A 15449-nucleotide genomic window follows, 5' to 3' on the forward strand; every position below is an offset into this window, starting at 1 on the left:
ACACGAACAGAATTGAACCTACAGAAAGTGAACCGAATGACGTGGCAGATGGAAAATATTTAAGGCAAAAAAAAGAGAAAAACGCAAACACTCTGTTCACCGTCCCAATTCATTCCCGTTTCCCTCTCCATTCGAAAATTGGGAACCCTAGAAATCATCCCCTTCATCCCGGCGTCGCCATCATTTTCATCTTCCCGGCGAGTTGAAATGTGCACAGATATTCGAACGTCGAACAGAGAGTGATATCGTCTCCTTGGACTTCACCACCGTACCCCGCATACGGTGAAATCGCCTCCTTCATCTTCACCACCGTACGCCGTACCCTTCTCCACCGTCGGGCGTCGAGTCAGCCCTGAACATCAAGGTATCTTCACTTTCGTTTCGTGGGTTGTCTTATGAATTTTACCCCAAATTTGTCGGCTTTAAATATTTGGGCTTCCTCCAAAACGGCATAATTTTCCCCAAAATAGTGAAAACTGTAAGCTTTCAGTGAAGTCAGTTTCCTTCCAAACTGTCAGTGAAAGAACTTGTGAAAAAACTAAAATTAAGTTTGATCGAAAAACTAATTTTCCTCACCTTTGTTCACAGATGCCACAGTCAACTCCACTAGCAGCATTCGACTAGCCCGCATCAGCCGTAAGTGAGGTTAGTTTCTTCCGAATCTTATTCAGTTTTTACTTTCCCATTCCCTGTGAATTGTTGTGAGATGCTGGTATTATTTGTGACAATTAACTGCATATGCTATTTGTGTTTATTACCGTCCAGGATGAGACGGAAGAACGTGGGTGTTTGTCACAGTTGTCGAAGTACACAGCACTTCTTCAATGACTGTCCGGTAAAACGAGGATGTCCATGGTGCTCACTGGGATGGGAGAAATGCTTTGAAGTTGAAAGGAAGACAGATAATCGAGGACGATTATTCAAAACGTGCAGTAATAATTGTGGATATTTCTTTTGGGTCGAGAATGAAGAATTCTGTGGTGAAAGTAGTACAAGGACTGAAGCGGTCATAGATGAAGTGGGCGAAGATTTGGCAGCCATGTTCGATAGTCTAGCTCAAATAGCAGAAAAACGAGACGTCGAGATAACGTTGAATGTGACTTTCCGCAAGGCAAAGGGAAGTGCGGAAGTGAATGGAAAGGGAAAGGGCCGAGCTTGATAAGTAGCAGGAGAATGTTATGGCTTGTTTTTGTGTGTGTGTCGGCTGTAGAATAAAGACCATTGGGGGCTAAGTGGTAGTGTAGATGTTGAAGGCTTCATTTTGTATCTTGAAAGCCTGAATCAAGTATGATTTACCTGTTGTATGGAAGCCTTGGAACTTCCTGTTATTCAAAGATGTAGTTGTTATGGGGAAACTTATGTAAACCATGTTGAAGGAATTATATTTTACCCCAACATTTGTGTACTGCATTTTTCTATATAACTATAACTACAACTTGTCCCTAAATTAGACTTTTCTGTACCATGGAAATTGAATTGCAAAGATTGCTACGAAAGTGTTATGAAGTTGGAGTTTATATAGTATTGAGGGAAAATGAACGTGTATATTGATCAAAGAAATTGGATACATCCAGCTACTTATAAGCACACAGTTAACTGACTCCAACTATACACTAACTAATTTCAGCTGTCCAAACTAACTCTAACTAACTTGAAGATTCTAGCAGTTACTAACTGCTGCCAGCTATTTGCATCAGTTTTAATATATAGAAGTACAAGCAAATCAGTAAACTGCCTCTCCATTTATCAGTAAACTGCAATCAGTAAGCAAGCAATCACTAATGAATTAAGCAAGCAATCGACTACCTGGAGCTGTTCTTGAATTAAGCAAGCAATCACTAATGACTACAACATACATTTTGTGGCAAAATACATTTTCTGGACCTGTAAATAAATCTTGATAAGCAAAATACATATCACAGCAACATCCATTTTGTGGCAAAATTCATTTTCTGGAGCTGTAAATGAATCTTGATAAGCAAAATACATATCACAGCAACATCCATCTGACAGTAAAATCCATATCACAGGAAAGTCATAAAGTCATAAACACTACAATTAACACTGCCAAGCAAAAGCACAGTCCACAAAGTCTACCAAGATGCACAGGAAATGAACAATAGTTATACATAAAGACAGAAAAATTCCCCTCAAAACACAGAAATGACATAAAACCGAGTTCCGCCCCCAATTCAATTCCCATATCAGATTTCGTCGTTGTCATTATTTGCCGTAAAGGGTCGATTACGGGCCATGTCGTCTGCAATGTGGGAAGCTCTTGGGAAACGATCCGTACCGTTCAGCTGAAAATAAAATAAACAATAGTTATACATTACCAGTGATCATTTAATGTTTGTCACACAACATGCATATGAAACAAAGTATACCTTTACCTGATCAACACATGGACCTGAAGTACCTAAAGTATGATACGGTATCAACGGAGGGGTAAAGGTAGATGAAGATAACTGTTGGGCACACACTTGACTTTGTACGTCACCCTGCATCGTATGACAACGTTAATTCCCATATCAAGAGAGCCTAAAATTAGATTTAATTACATTAAAATCATAAACTTACCAACAACTGTGAATATGAAAATTGGGTAGGCTGAGAATCTTCAATTCGTCCAGATAACTGAAGGACCGATGTAGCCTCTTCCATATCGGTACGGCTGGGTGGTAGTCTCTTTCCTTTGGATTTATTTGAAGTACCCTGTGCATGTACGTGGAAAGAAATAAGATTTCATAGCAAAGCTCCTTTTCTATTTGACGAGATTAGTAAAGCAACTTACCTTAGCCTTCTTTGAAGTGGACTCCAACGCACTTTTCCTCCTAAGTTTCCTTGGCGCGCCCTTTCTATTCGATGTTTTAGGATCTAATACATTCACGCCGCCAGGACTTTCTGAATTATTACATTGGCCTTGTAAATGCATACTTGGTTGGGAAAGAACATTACTACCATTACTCGAATTTAAAGACCTTAGTTCTGCGGTTTGACATTTTATCCAATCCTTTACCACACGAGCCTGCCCTTCATCATTTGCAGCAAGGTCCGCCAACTCTGAAAATGTCTGACACAAATCATCATATCAAATCTGTTCTGGAGTACTAGCTAACCCGTCGTAGTTCACCGCGACTCTTGTGTGTGCTCTACTTACGTCTTTCCTCCATCTCCTGATTATATACCTATCCGGCATTGTCGTGATGTCATTACGATCTAATACTGTGATCGCATGCCTACAAATAATTCCTCGAAACTCAAACAAATGGCAACTGCAAAGAACTTCACTTGTGTCCATTCGAAATGTCACGAAATATGATTTCTTCCTCCTGCCCTCAGGATATACAACAGATTCCCGAATCTCGTACTTTGTCCCAAAATATCCATCTGAAGCTGCAACGACATCGCAATACACCTTCCCTACGAACTCATCTTGCACTTCCTTAAACTTGGATATTGTATAAACTGATTGAAATTGTATTTTTTCATTATTTTTTTTTAAGCAATACACAATGTACCCATGCAACGAGCATTGATAATTAGCGGTGTAGGTGGCAACGTACCTTTGCATTGAGATCTGAAAAATAAGTTTTTTTGGCTCAAAAAGGTACCTCTTCATCCTAATATTCATGTTCTTTCGTCTTGTAATGATTATTCACTATAAAAATATTTGTTGAAATTGATATAAAATATAAGAAAATCATATTTTATAGAGTATTCATTGTTCTTTTTTCAAAAAATTTACTTGTACTTCTGCAATCCAGATTAAGGTTTGAAAAATCCACTAAAGCTATTTGCTTGGAGTCAATAGAGATACAAACTGAAAGAGACGATAAATGATGCTTTCAGGACATTGTTCTTTCGTGATTCAAGTTGGTTCCAATTATCTTCTTGTTGCAGCAAAGTTCCTTACCCGATTGGTGGATTGTGCTTTATTTTCTCAACATCTTTTGAAGATTTCACACTACGTGTGTCCTATGAATTAAAATTTAGAAATAGTCATAGTATCACATAATCAATTATTTAATACAAATATATATTGAAGTTGATTTTGTAAAATACAATTTTCATCATTGAATAATTTCTATTTTCTAAGCTAGATGTATTTCGTTCAATATAGAGCCATACAATCAACAAGAAACAATTCTCTATTTTGTTATAAGTTGCCATATTAACTAGTCTTAGTGTAAACCATAGGACTACCAAAAACTCAAGCAGATTTCCGCTTTTAGTTAAGTAATTGACTAACGTCTTGATAATCTGACCTACTTGCTGTCCAAGTCATTAACAAACTTTCCACATTGCAAATCAAGTCCCTTGTTGGCGTAAATTAATATCATGATAAAAATCTAAGTTGAAGTCAACAATTAATTTTGATCAAACATTTCATGAAACCCCCACTTTTTCAACCACATATTTTATCAACTCTGTCAAATTTACTAATATTTGAATTTTAACTGCACCAAACAAGGGCTAAATGTCAATATATAGACGTACATAAAGAGTGCGGAAAGTCTTCACAGGGTGCCGACTAACGCTAACACAGCAGCGCCTAAGTCTTTTCATATCTGGATTTTACTGCATGTAGTCCCTGTTACTGCTTACATTGCCATTGTCATTGGAAAGCTCTTCTACAATAAGCAAAAGTCCAACCAAATGGCTCCTAACTTTACTACCCTACATTTGCAGTCAGTCGTTAAGCACAGATCAATTGCAAAGCACAAGATAAGGACTAAAAGATGAACCAAATTACTTAACTAGGAAGTTAAGAGTAACATTCCGCAACTATGCTGTATATCAGATACGCACACATTAAACTAGATTCAGAGTGAAATTCTACTCGTATAGCTTCTTAGCAAATTTAGTTCTTAATGTCTTGCTCTCATTTTTCGAAATTTTCTCATCCGACTTGTCATTTAGGGATATAGCTTTTGCAATTGCCTTCATCTTCCGCACATTTTTTGATCTTTTCATTTGTTTTCCCATTTTCTTCTTCCTGCAAAAATAAATTGACAAAAATTTCAAACTAAGTAATGTGATTCAAAAGAAATTGGCACACCATCTATCTGAAACAAACAAAATTGTACAAAAGAAATTGCTTCCTTAATGTAATTTAACCACAATTTCATAATCTGTTGTCAATATAAATTGATATTTTAAACTGAATTGCAGTAAACTCTCAAATATGAATTTTTTTTTTTTTTTAATAACCATGGGTATCCGGGTCAGCACGCAAACCTCGACTAATCCCAAGGGGCCCTGAAATTTACAGTCAGATACTCACCTCAGTAGTTCTGAGGGGACTCGTCGAACTGGTGACCATTGGGGAGCAAACCCAAGATCTGACCATTGAGCTATCCTTCAGGGTTGCAATAAACTCTCAAATATCAGATCTATATTTATGTCCTTTGTATTCTCTAAACTAGAATCTGGCATCAAATGATTGAAAGATTTATATTATCTTCACGGTATAGGCAAGTGTTTCTTTAAATATCAGTAAGAATGTTCAATTGACCATCCTGAACAAACAAAATCTTTCGACAATAACGTATAGTCTATTATCCTGCAACAGAATGTCTAAAATTTCCTAAATCTCAGATCCACACCAATCAGTAGACATATTTCCAACAAGCTTTCACCTTGTTTAAATGTAAAACAAATTTTCAGCTCCATTGTGCAATACAAAACTTTGTTTGTAGCATTATGCTGTACATTAGGTAATAAAAATGTCATTTCAAGATAGAATAACTTGTTGAGTATACAACTTTGTTATGAAACTCTAGGTGGTTGTGGTGTCTCTGGATATTGGTATTAAAAAGAGGGCAGAATCGAAATTTTGATCAAGAATAAGCATCTCGTGTCCATATGATTTGCTCAGAAATTGCATTTCAAATGTGATCATCAGCCACAAAATGATAGGCCTATCTTGGAATCCATATTTAGTCAAAAATCTAATGAGTAATTCTATCCTCGTGAAACTAAAATCTCGATTTAGGATATAGACTACAACTGCATAGAATTTTTATAAAGTTTTAGCATATTTATCATACATCATTAACATATATAAATTATAATTATATACTCAGTTTTCACTAAATTATAACTTCTACCCTTAATTCACGAATTATTTAAGCGAAAACAAAAATTCAGAACACGACAGTACAAATAATGAAGGAACACTGACCTGAGCGGTCCACCGGCAAAAGCACTGGAAGCTACGGTCTCCAACGTATCCATAGCTAAAATGTTTGAAGTTCAGGAAGAAGATTAATTTTTGCAGGAAAATGGCAAAAAAAAAAAAAAGAAGAAAAAAGAGCACAGACCTTGAGGAATATCCATGACCTTATGATCATCTGATTTGACGTCCATATCCATTAGACCAGATCCATTTTTCTTCTTCTTGTTTTTGTTCTTCGCCATTGCTGAATCGTGGGGTTTGGAGTGGGTTAGGGTTTTCCTTCTCTAGTAGTTTATAAAATTTGAGAAGAACTCTTCCCTTCTTCTAGTTCCGAAATTTTTTCAGCACTTCGTGTAGTTCTCGTCTTTTTTTTCTTGCTTGCTTTATGTCTCCCATCTTATAGACCATTGATCTTATTTATAAGGGAGGATTCGAATTAATTTTGATAATTACTCAATTATATTTAATTAAAAGAGATAATTGAGTAATTATAATTTTATTTATTTGTTTATTTATTTAAAATGTGGTATGGGCTTTTGAGTTTTTATGAACTTCAGTAGACTTAAGATTTAATTGGACTAATGATTTAAATCGAACCAATCCATTTTATTTTATTTACTTATTTATTTATTTATTTTTATTTTTATGCCTACAGATGTAACAACAAAATTAGAATTAAAAGATTAAAAATAGTATTATTAAATTCATTTTCAATAACCATCTTTAGTTTGTTAGTTTGAACTTGCCCTTTAATTTTAATCTGAAAAATGCACTGCAAGATTTACCAAGAATATATTGAAATGGTATCAAGAACCTACCCGACGAGTAAAGAAGATAAAATGAGAATTTTAAGATAAAAGTTGTCATTTTTTTATTTTTTTATTATTATTATTTTTTTTTTGCTTGCTATTCTTGCATTTCTAAATTTTATTTTTCTTCGTTTTTCAAGGTAAGGGACCAGGGGAGGGAGAACATGGGGCATTCTGATTGGAATAAGAAGCAAAATTATGTAGCGGTGGAGGAAATGCAAGCAGCGCTGGAGAAAATGCAAGAAGACGAGAATAACATAAAGCAGCAAAATGAGATAATTCACAGAACAAAACAGTTGGAACCAGAATTCAGTCCCTGAGGTAACTGGTCGAGAACGATTTTTTTTTTTGTTCTTAAATAAGGCAAATATGTTAAACAATGATCAGAAGGGTTGTCCTGAATATTGTTACATTTTAGTATGGTGATGTGTTTGAAGACCTTTATACGTATGAAATCAAAGGTTCTCTCTTCTTAATTTCATTTGCTCAAAAAAATTTATTAGGACCCTGATTCCTTAAATGATGTAGATAGAAGCAACTACTTTCAGCTAGCCTGACATGTTGCCAATCCTTGCGCAGATGGAAGCTTTGACAAGATTTTAACTTCTTTTTCTACGTTAATGCAGAGTCGAACCTACCAAATCACCTTGTAGAGTTTTCATATGGCTGTAGATTGGTATAGACACACATCTAAGAAGGAATTTCAGCATGTCAACCACCAGCACAAGGAATACTAGAGTCAGATACATACTCCTAAACACACAGATTAAGACCATAGTATTCCACACATGAAAGAAGATGATGAGGGAATCTTTAAAACACAAAAGAGATGTTCAAGTACCCAACTGCTGCCATTTACTCAGGATGCTGTTTCTCAGTTTAGGCACCAACAAATTGTTTCATCATAAATATTCTTATCACGTCTTCTGTCTTCTGATTGTCAATTGAATCAACAAGATCAAGACAGCCTGGTTGTATCTTTGCTCGGTCCATTATTTTTCTAGTACTAGTGAAATGTTTCCCTGATGCAATGTCCCAAACTTTCAATGGCTTGGCTTCTTGTATAAGTTTGGTATCAAACATTTAAAATAATATAACGATGTTAATATTATTTCAGTACAAATTTTTCGTCTTTGAAGTCGTTTCAGTGCGAAACATAACTAAAACGATTTTGATGTCATCTTTTTTCATAGATAATTGCTGTTACATATCAAGAAAAATGACATCAAAATCATTTTAGTTATGTTTCACACTCAAATGACTTCAAAGACGACAAATTTGTACTGAAATTATATTGGCGTGGTTATGTTATTTTGTGTTTTTGATACAGAACGTATGAAAAGAAAATGATATCAATGTTATCGTAGTTATGTTTCCATCTAAAGCGATTTCAATGATGACAAATTTGTATTGAAACAATTTCTTGTATTATAACTTGTTCAATATTGTAATTCTGTCTAACCTACCTCAATATCATTATGTTAAAGTGATATATACGATGTCCATCCCACAAATTATTGAATGGCCAACGCGCGAGCGACCTAAACTATTTTAGAACTCAAGAGCAAAAGCACATGCCGACAACCGCGTACATCTTGCACTAGGTTTGTCGTAACGACTTCAATATCATTATGTGAATTAGTATATCAGTAATGTTTTCGTACCAATGACATACATATCGTTTTTTATCTTAGGAATGATTTCAATGTAGCTATATGAAAAATTCCGATTTCCTTATTGGGAATGACATCAATATTGTTGTATTTCAAGAACAATTTCCATGTCATTATTTGAAGCATTACAATTTTTGTACTGGAGCGACAACAATATCAAATATAATGACATTTACATTGTTCTAGAAACTTAATACGATATAAAAGTTGTTGGTTTGTAATGTGGAAAAAATTCAAAACAGCAACGTAAAATGATTTTAGTGTCGTTCCAATAGTACAAAAGCAATAACATCATGAAAAAGCAACATAGTGATAAAAAGGTCATTTTATTTAGTACAAAATAATAAGCTACAAGTCACAACAATATTACAATCTTAAGTTTCACAACCGCTGCTTGAACTATGCAAGTGGAATGAACATTGGCATGGTTACCATCGTCGTCCATTTGAACATGTTCCTCCTCGTTGTTCATATGTCTAAACTGTTTTTCACCCCCACTTGGCAATAAACATCATCGTCACCAAATTTTTCGTGATTTTCAATAACTTCATTCGAAATGATTACGCAAAGAAAAGTTTTCTATCTAATACAAACCATTTCACATTGTTGTCGCAATCAGTGAGGATAGATGCTGCTGGAGCCTTACGCATTATAGGGACTAGAGATAACATCTCCATTTCATATGGATTTGCATCGACCTCCAACACCTCTTTGACTTTATCATGCAATTCCACATAAGAAATTGTTTCCGAAGCAAGAATATGAGTTGTTTCTCCTTGCCATTTTCCGTATATTTCCATTTTCATACACTTTCAACCGACTGCTCATATTTAATTGGACAGCAAACTAATATTCATACCATATCCACAATGCCCTTAACTACAATTCAACATAAACATTTTAAAATTTTGTCAGGTATCAAATTTGAGCAGTACTAATAAAAAGATGTATGTCTTTATGAATGGCAAATAAAAATATATAAGTCATTCTGTACAGAAAAAGCGAAATGTATACTTCACGGTAAAAACAACAAATAGAATACATTTCACTTCAATTAATAGGGTAATAACCAGAAGTTGGGGAGCAACCTATATCAAAGCTCTAATCCAGTAATAAAATGAATTCAAAGTCATTATTGATAAATGAACACCATAAACACACAGTACAACAAAATGAACAAATGACCTTTATTTTGTCCTTGTCAACCGCATGATGTCTGCGTGTAGTACCTTCACGTGGCCTCTCAAAGAGAGCTTCGGATACGAGGCGTACCAATTCTTTTCATGTCTGCTGGATTTTGATCGTCAATTGAATTAACATGATCAAGAGAGCCTGGTTGTATCTCTGCTCGGTCCATTGATTTGTTGGTACCAGCGAATTGTTTCCCTGGTGCAGTGTCCGTATTTTCCAATGGCTTGGATTTCTCGTTTAAGGTCTCACGTTTTACTTCTTTGAAGGTCATAGTAAAAATCTCTGAAACTGCAGCTGCACCTGCACTCACAAGCAATAATTATTTTTGTAAACAAACAAACAGAGAATATAAGCCCCCCAAAAACATTACATATTTTGAAATCTTTACGTAGCGTATATTCAACAATCACGTTAGCAACACTCTTAAATTTCATGTAGCCTAATAATCGGAATATAGATCAACATAAAACGGATTAGACTACTCTAGAGTGACATTTTAAGATAGAACATGGCATCAAAGTTTATTAGGCTAAAACAAGCAATTTTATCTGATTAAGACTCAAAAATCAAGCATCCCAATTTCAAAATTGGTCTCCTCAAACGTGATAAATTCCACGACCAACAGCATACAAGGGATTGGACTAGTCTTAGATTCACATTTAAGATGTGATTAGAATGTAAATATAAAATACTGAATCTTCCCCTTTCAGTAAAGTATTTAACCCAAAAAAAAGGAAAACTGTGGTATGTGAGATGGACGCAAACCAGGAATAAATTTATAACCCTCGTGGAGGACATAGAGGCCAGCATTTTTAGCGAATTTTACAGCAAAGATACCGATCTTGGATTTGGCCTCATCATCCGGAAGCCACTGTTTGAGCCTTTTGAGGCCGTTTACTCTGACGGTATTATCGATCTTGGCGCAGGCGGCGGAGCCATAACTGTAAGAGGTTGTACATGCGTTCTTCACCGGAGCGAAATTCGGTGCATTTCGCTTCACTGCTTCTGTGCTTGAGTTGAAGAAATCCCGAATTCCCATTTCTCTCTGTAAGCGCGTCTGGGTGAGGAAACTGATTGGCCACTTTGAAGAAAAAGTAAAGAGAAGGGAAGACTTGAGACTCGAGAGTCTCATAACGTGCTCTCTTTTACTTTACTTTACTTTATACAGTAATCTTCATTTCTCGCTGTTTCTATTGGAGGAACTTCGTTAAGAGTCAAAAATTATCTTTAAACTTGTTGGCAAGAATAAATTTTAGAAGAGTTACCTAAAGTAATTATTTCAAAAAACTTTTTTACCATAAGTAAAAGTTCCGCCAAATGGATCTTAAAAAAATCTACCCAAGTTGGCCACAGAATGAGAAATAACTTCACCAACTAATCTTACAAAGAATGGCATCCTTATTTTCATCTCATCTTCACATTCATATGAATTGTACAAGTATGGGTTATATATGTAATATGTTGTTCGAATATTGGTAAATTGGACAGGAGAATGGATGAACGATGATGAAAATGTGTAATGGTAAAGGGGGTAAGCAGCACACAATATAGTTGTGCTGCCATCTAACGAGCATTGATCATTAGTAGTGTAGGTGGCAACGTACCTACGCATTGAGCAGTGGGAAATAAGTTTTTTTGCACCATATGGTGCCTCTTCATCCTGATAATCACGTCCTTTTATCTTGTCATGATTATTCATTATAAATATAACAGTTGAAATTTATATAAAATATAAGAAAAACATATCTTATAGAGTATTCATTATTATTTTTTTTAGAATTTTACTAGTGATTCTGCGTTTTTTTTTATGACCGTAGGTGTTTGGACCAACGTACGCGTATCTCGACTAATTTCACGGAGTCCTGAAATTTCCAGTCGGGTATTCATCTCATTAGTTTTAAGGGGACTCGAACTGGTGACCATTGGAATGCAACCTCAAAGCCCAATCACTAAACTACCCCTCAGGGTTACTAGCGCTTCTGCAATCCAGATTAAGGTTTGAAAAATCCACATTTGCTTGGAGTCCATAAAGCATCTCTAATTAAAGGAGACGATAAATGATGCTTTCAGGGCATTGTTAGCAGCAAAGTTTCTTGCCCAATTGGTGGATTGTGCATCATTTTCTCACCATCTTGTGAAGACTCAACACTGTGTCCTATGAGTTAAAATTTAGAATAAGTTCATAATATTACATAATCAAATATTTAATACAAATATCTATTGAAATTGTGCTCGACGAAATTCTATAGAACACAAATTTTCATCATTGAATAGACCTATTTTATAAGCTAGATTTATTTTATTAAATATAGAGCCATACAATCAACAAGAAACAATTCTCTATTTTGTTATTAGTTGCCATCTTGACAAGTTTTAGTGCAAACTATACTACAACCAAAAACTCAAGCAGATTTCAGCTTTACAGAAATCATACAGGTGCTACGTATTTTCTCTCATTGTTGTATCAAAGATCAATGTGTCATTGTTGTATTAAAATTGCCAAGTGTTCTTTTTGTACGTAAACATGACTGGTAAGTAATTGGCTAACATCTTGATAATCTAAACTACTTGCTGTCAGATTCAAATAATTCTTTAATTACTGTGTTGTTGAATAATTATTTTACATGGATTTTCAATCCCGGCACTGTACGAGCCGTTAACAAAGTTTCCACATTGCAAATTAAATACCTTTGTGGTGTGAATTAACATCTTGATATAACCAAAAAAAATAAAAAATAAAAAATAAAAAATAAATATTAATTTTGATGTGTAATTTTAATTACACATGAAATTCATAACTTTTCAACCACATATTTTATCAACTGCTATCAAAATTTGCTAAAAATCCAAATTTAAACTACACCAGACAAGGGCCAGACGTCAATGTATAGACGTACATAAGGAGTGTGGAAAGTCTTCAAAGGGTGCCAACAAACGCTAAAACAGCAGCACCATAGTGTTTTCATATCTGGATTTTATTGCATACATTGCCTGTGTTGTCGGAACGCTCTTCTACAATAAGCCAAAGTCCAGCCAAATGGATCCTAAATTTACTACCCTACATTTGCAGTCAGTCGTTAAGCACAGGTCAATCCCAAAGCACAGGATAAGGACCAAACGATGAACCAAATTACTTAACTAGGAAGTTAAGAGTTACATTCCACAACTATGCTGTGTATCAGATACACACACAATAAACTAGATCAAAGTGAAATTCTACTCGTATAGCTTCTTAGCAAATTTAGTTCTTAACGTCTTGCTCTCATTTTTTGAAATTTTCTCATCCGACTTGTCATTTAGGGATATAGCTTTTGCTATTGCCTTCATCTTCCGCACATTTTTTGATCTTTTCATTTGTTTTCCCATTTTCTTCTTCCTGCAAAAATAAATTGACAAAAATTTCAAACTAAGTAATGTGATTCAAAAGAGATTGGCATACCATCTATCTGAAACAAACAAAATTGTTACAAAAGAAATTGCTTCCTTAATGTAATTTAACCACAATTTCATAATCTGTTGTCAATATAAATTGATATTTTAAACTGAATTGCAGTAAACTCTCAAATTTTTTTATTATTATTTTTTTTTTATGACCATGATTGTCCGAATCAGCTTACGTGCACCTCAACTAATCCCACGGGGCCCTAAAGTTTACAACCAGATACTCACCTCAGTGGTCCTGAGGGGACTCAAACTGGTGACTATTGGGAAGCAAACCCAAGGCCTAACCACTGATCTATCCTTCAAGGTTGCAGTAAACTCTCAAATATCAAATCTATATTTAAGTCCTTTGTATTCTCTAAACTAGAATCTGGCATCAAATGATTGAAAGATTTAAATTATCTTCACGGTGTAGGCAAGTGTTTCTTTAAATGTCAGTAAGAATGTTCAATTGACCATCCTGAACAAACAAAATCTTTCGACAATAACGTATAGTCTATTATCCTGCAACAGAATGTCTAAAATTTCCTAAATCTCAGATCCACACCAATCAGTAGACATATTTCCAACAAGCTTTCACCTTGTTTAAATGTAAAACAAATTTTCAGCTCCATTGTGCAATACAAAACTTTGTTTGTAGCATTATGCTGTACATTAGGTAATAAAAATGTCATTTCAAGATAGAATAACTTGTTGAGTATACAACTTTGTTATGAAACTCTAGGTGGTTGTGGTGTCTCTGGATATTGGTATTAAAAAGAGGGCAGAATCGAAATTTTGATCAAGAATAAGCATCTCGTGTCCATATGAGTTGCTCAGAAATTGCATTTCAAATGTGGTCATCAGCCACAAAATGATAGGCCTATCTTGGAATCCATATTTAGTAAAAAATCTAATGAGCAATTCTATCCTCGTGAAACTAAAATCTCGATTTAGGATATAGACTACAACTGCATAGAATTTTTATAAAGTTTTAGCATATTTATCATACATCATTAACATATATAAATTATATTTATATACTCAGTTTTCACTAAATCATAACTTCTATCCTTAATTCACGAATTATTTAAGCGAAAACAAAAATTCAGAACACGCCCCCAAATCAGATCCCCAATTCCCACTCCAAAAGAGAAAGGATTCACTATGCTTTTGAACCCTCCTTCTGTGCTTACTTTCCCATAGCAGTCATTGCAAACAAGTGTAATTACACCGATGAAGAAGAAAACAACTTATTCGTCGGGGCCGCAGTGAAATAGAAAACGGAGGCGANGTTGTGGTGTCTCTGGATATTGGTATTAAAAAGAGGGCAGAATCGAAATTTTGATCAAGAATAAGCATCTCGTGTCCATATGAGTTGCTCAGAAATTGCATTTCAAATGTGGTCATCAGCCACAAAATGATAGGCCTATCTTGGAATCCATATTTAGTAAAAAATCTAATGAGCAATTCTATCCTCGTGAAACTAAAATCTCGATTTAGGATATAGACTACAACTGCATAGAATTTTTATAAAGTTTTAGCATATTTATCATACATCATTAACATATATAAATTATATTTATATACTCAGTTTTCACTAAATCATAACTTCTATCCTTAATTCACGAATTATTTAAGCGAAAACAAAATTCAGATCACGACAGTACGAATAATGAAGGAACACTGACCTGAGCGGTCCACCGGAAAAGGCACTGGAAGCTACGGTCTCCGACGTATCCATAGCTAAAAAGTTTGAAGTTCAGGAAGAAGATTAATTTTTGCAGGAAAATGGCAAAAAAAAAAAAAAAAAAAAAAAAAAAAAAGAAAATGGAAAAAAAAAAAAAAAAAAAAAGAAAAGAGCGCAGACCTTGAGGAATATCTATGACCTTATGATCATCTGATTTGACATCCATATCCATTAGACCAGTTCCATTTTTCTTCTTCTTGTTTCTGTTCTTCGCCATTGCTGAATCGTGGGGTTTGGAGGAGTTAGGGTTTTCTAGTAGTTTATAAAATAGGAGCCCATTGGGCCGAAAACAAATAATTATTGGGCTTAATCTTATGTTCTGGGCCGTCCTGGGAAATAGGCTTATTTATCGACGGGTAAATTAGGCACGCTATATTAAATTAACCAAATTGAATAATGCACTTTTAAATAAAATAAAATAAAAT

The 15449-nt window shown here is 34.7% G+C and overlaps 4 protein-coding genes and 1 long non-coding RNA gene across 8 annotated transcripts; 1 reads left to right on the forward strand and 4 right to left on the reverse strand.

Annotated features, from left to right (window-relative positions):
• Positions 1-1216, forward strand: LOC111382595. The gene is made up of 3 exons (XR_002700564.1): positions 1-364; positions 589-645; positions 766-1216. It is a non-coding gene; the product is annotated as an uncharacterized LOC111382595 (long non-coding RNA).
• A 129-nt stretch (positions 1217-1345) lies between these two features.
• LOC111382594 lies at positions 1346-3487 on the reverse strand. 2 transcript variants are annotated; one of them, XM_023006616.1, is made up of 4 exons: positions 2795-3487; positions 2581-2715; positions 2394-2501; positions 1346-2303 (listed from the first exon to the last, which is right to left on the reverse strand). In XM_023006616.1, the coding sequence occupies exons 1-4, from the start codon at positions 2933-2935 to the stop codon at positions 2205-2207; spliced, it is 483 nt and encodes a 160-aa protein (XP_022862384.1). In that variant the 5' UTR covers positions 2936-3487; the 3' UTR covers positions 1346-2204. The 2 variants fall into 2 exon arrangements, with proteins under 2 accessions (XP_022862384.1, XP_022862383.1); XM_023006615.1 differs by having other exon boundaries at positions 2388-2501.
• A 932-nt stretch (positions 3488-4419) lies between these two features.
• LOC111382599 lies at positions 4420-6543 on the reverse strand. 2 transcript variants are annotated; one of them, XR_002700566.1, is made up of 4 exons: positions 6327-6543; positions 6188-6242; positions 4762-4999; positions 4420-4680 (listed from the first exon to the last, which is right to left on the reverse strand). XR_002700566.1 is itself a non-coding variant. In XM_023006623.1 (3 exons), exons 1-3 carry the CDS (start codon positions 6421-6423, stop codon positions 4840-4842), a joined length of 312 nt encoding a protein of 103 aa, XP_022862391.1. In that variant the 5' UTR covers positions 6424-6543; the 3' UTR covers positions 4439-4839. The 2 variants fall into 2 exon arrangements, 1 of the variants encoding a protein (XP_022862391.1); XM_023006623.1 differs by having other exon boundaries at positions 4439-4999.
• A 2411-nt stretch (positions 6544-8954) lies between these two features.
• On the reverse strand, positions 8955-11017 carry LOC111382592. Of its 2 annotated transcripts, XR_002700563.1 has the most exons (3): positions 10620-11017; positions 9849-10154; positions 8955-9542 (listed from the first exon to the last, which is right to left on the reverse strand). XR_002700563.1 is itself a non-coding variant. In XM_023006612.1 (2 exons), the coding sequence occupies exons 1-2, from the start codon at positions 10984-10986 to the stop codon at positions 9907-9909; spliced, it is 615 nt and encodes a 204-aa protein (XP_022862380.1). In that variant the 5' UTR covers positions 10987-11017; the 3' UTR covers positions 9616-9906. The 2 variants fall into 2 exon arrangements, 1 of the variants encoding a protein (XP_022862380.1); XM_023006612.1 differs by lacking the exon at positions 8955-9542 and having other exon boundaries at positions 9616-10154.
• A 1794-nt stretch (positions 11018-12811) lies between these two features.
• Positions 12812-15314, reverse strand: LOC111382596. Its single transcript, XM_023006617.1, has 3 exons — positions 15145-15314; positions 14966-15020; positions 12812-13230 (listed from the first exon to the last, which is right to left on the reverse strand). Exons 1-3 carry the CDS (start codon positions 15239-15241, stop codon positions 13071-13073), a joined length of 312 nt encoding a protein of 103 aa, XP_022862385.1. The 5' UTR covers positions 15242-15314; the 3' UTR covers positions 12812-13070.
• Positions 15315-15449: the final 135 nt, after the last annotated feature.

This window comes from Olea europaea, unplaced genomic scaffold (assembly GCF_002742605.1).
Source record: "Olea europaea var. sylvestris unplaced genomic scaffold, O_europaea_v1 scaffold2530, whole genome shotgun sequence".
Lineage (NCBI taxonomy): Eukaryota > Viridiplantae > Streptophyta > Magnoliopsida > Lamiales > Oleaceae > Olea > Olea europaea.

Excerpts from the sequence above, each read along its gene's own strand:
- LOC111382594 (XM_023006615.1), bottom strand. The coding sequence starts at position 2,935 with ATGCATTTACAAGGCCAATGTAATAATTCAGAAAGTCCTGGCGGCGTG. Across the intron at positions 2,502-2,580 it reads TTTCATATTCACAGTTGTTG|GGTGACGTACAAAGTCAAGT; the intron begins GTAAGTTTATGA and ends CATACGATGCAG. Across the intron at positions 2,304-2,387 it reads CATGTGTTGATCAGGTAAAG|CTGAACGGTACGGATCGTTT; the intron begins GTATACTTTGTT and ends TTTTATTTTCAG.
- LOC111382599 (XM_023006623.1), bottom strand. The coding sequence starts at position 6,423 with ATGGCGAAGAACAAAAACAAGAAGAAGAAAAATGGATCTGGTCTAATG. Across the intron at positions 6,243-6,326 it reads GGTCATGGATATTCCTCAAG|CTATGGATACGTTGGAGACC; the intron begins GTCTGTGCTCTT and ends CAAACATTTTAG. Across the intron at positions 5,000-6,187 it reads TTTGCCGGTGGACCGCTCAG|GAAGAAGAAAATGGGAAAAC; the intron begins GTCAGTGTTCCT and ends TTATTTTTGCAG.
- LOC111382592 (XM_023006612.1), bottom strand. The coding sequence starts at position 10,986 with ATGAGACTCTCGAGTCTCAAGTCTTCCCTTCTCTTTACTTTTTCTTCA. Across the intron at positions 10,155-10,619 it reads GGGTTATAAATTTATTCCTG|GTGCAGCTGCAGTTTCAGAG; the intron begins GTTTGCGTCCAT and ends TTGTGAGTGCAG.
- LOC111382596 (XM_023006617.1), bottom strand. The coding sequence starts at position 15,241 with ATGGCGAAGAACAGAAACAAGAAGAAGAAAAATGGAACTGGTCTAATG. Across the intron at positions 15,021-15,144 it reads GGTCATAGATATTCCTCAAG|CTATGGATACGTCGGAGACC; the intron begins GTCTGCGCTCTT and ends CAAACTTTTTAG. Across the intron at positions 13,231-14,965 it reads TTTTCCGGTGGACCGCTCAG|GAAGAAGAAAATGGGAAAAC; the intron begins GTCAGTGTTCCT and ends TTATTTTTGCAG.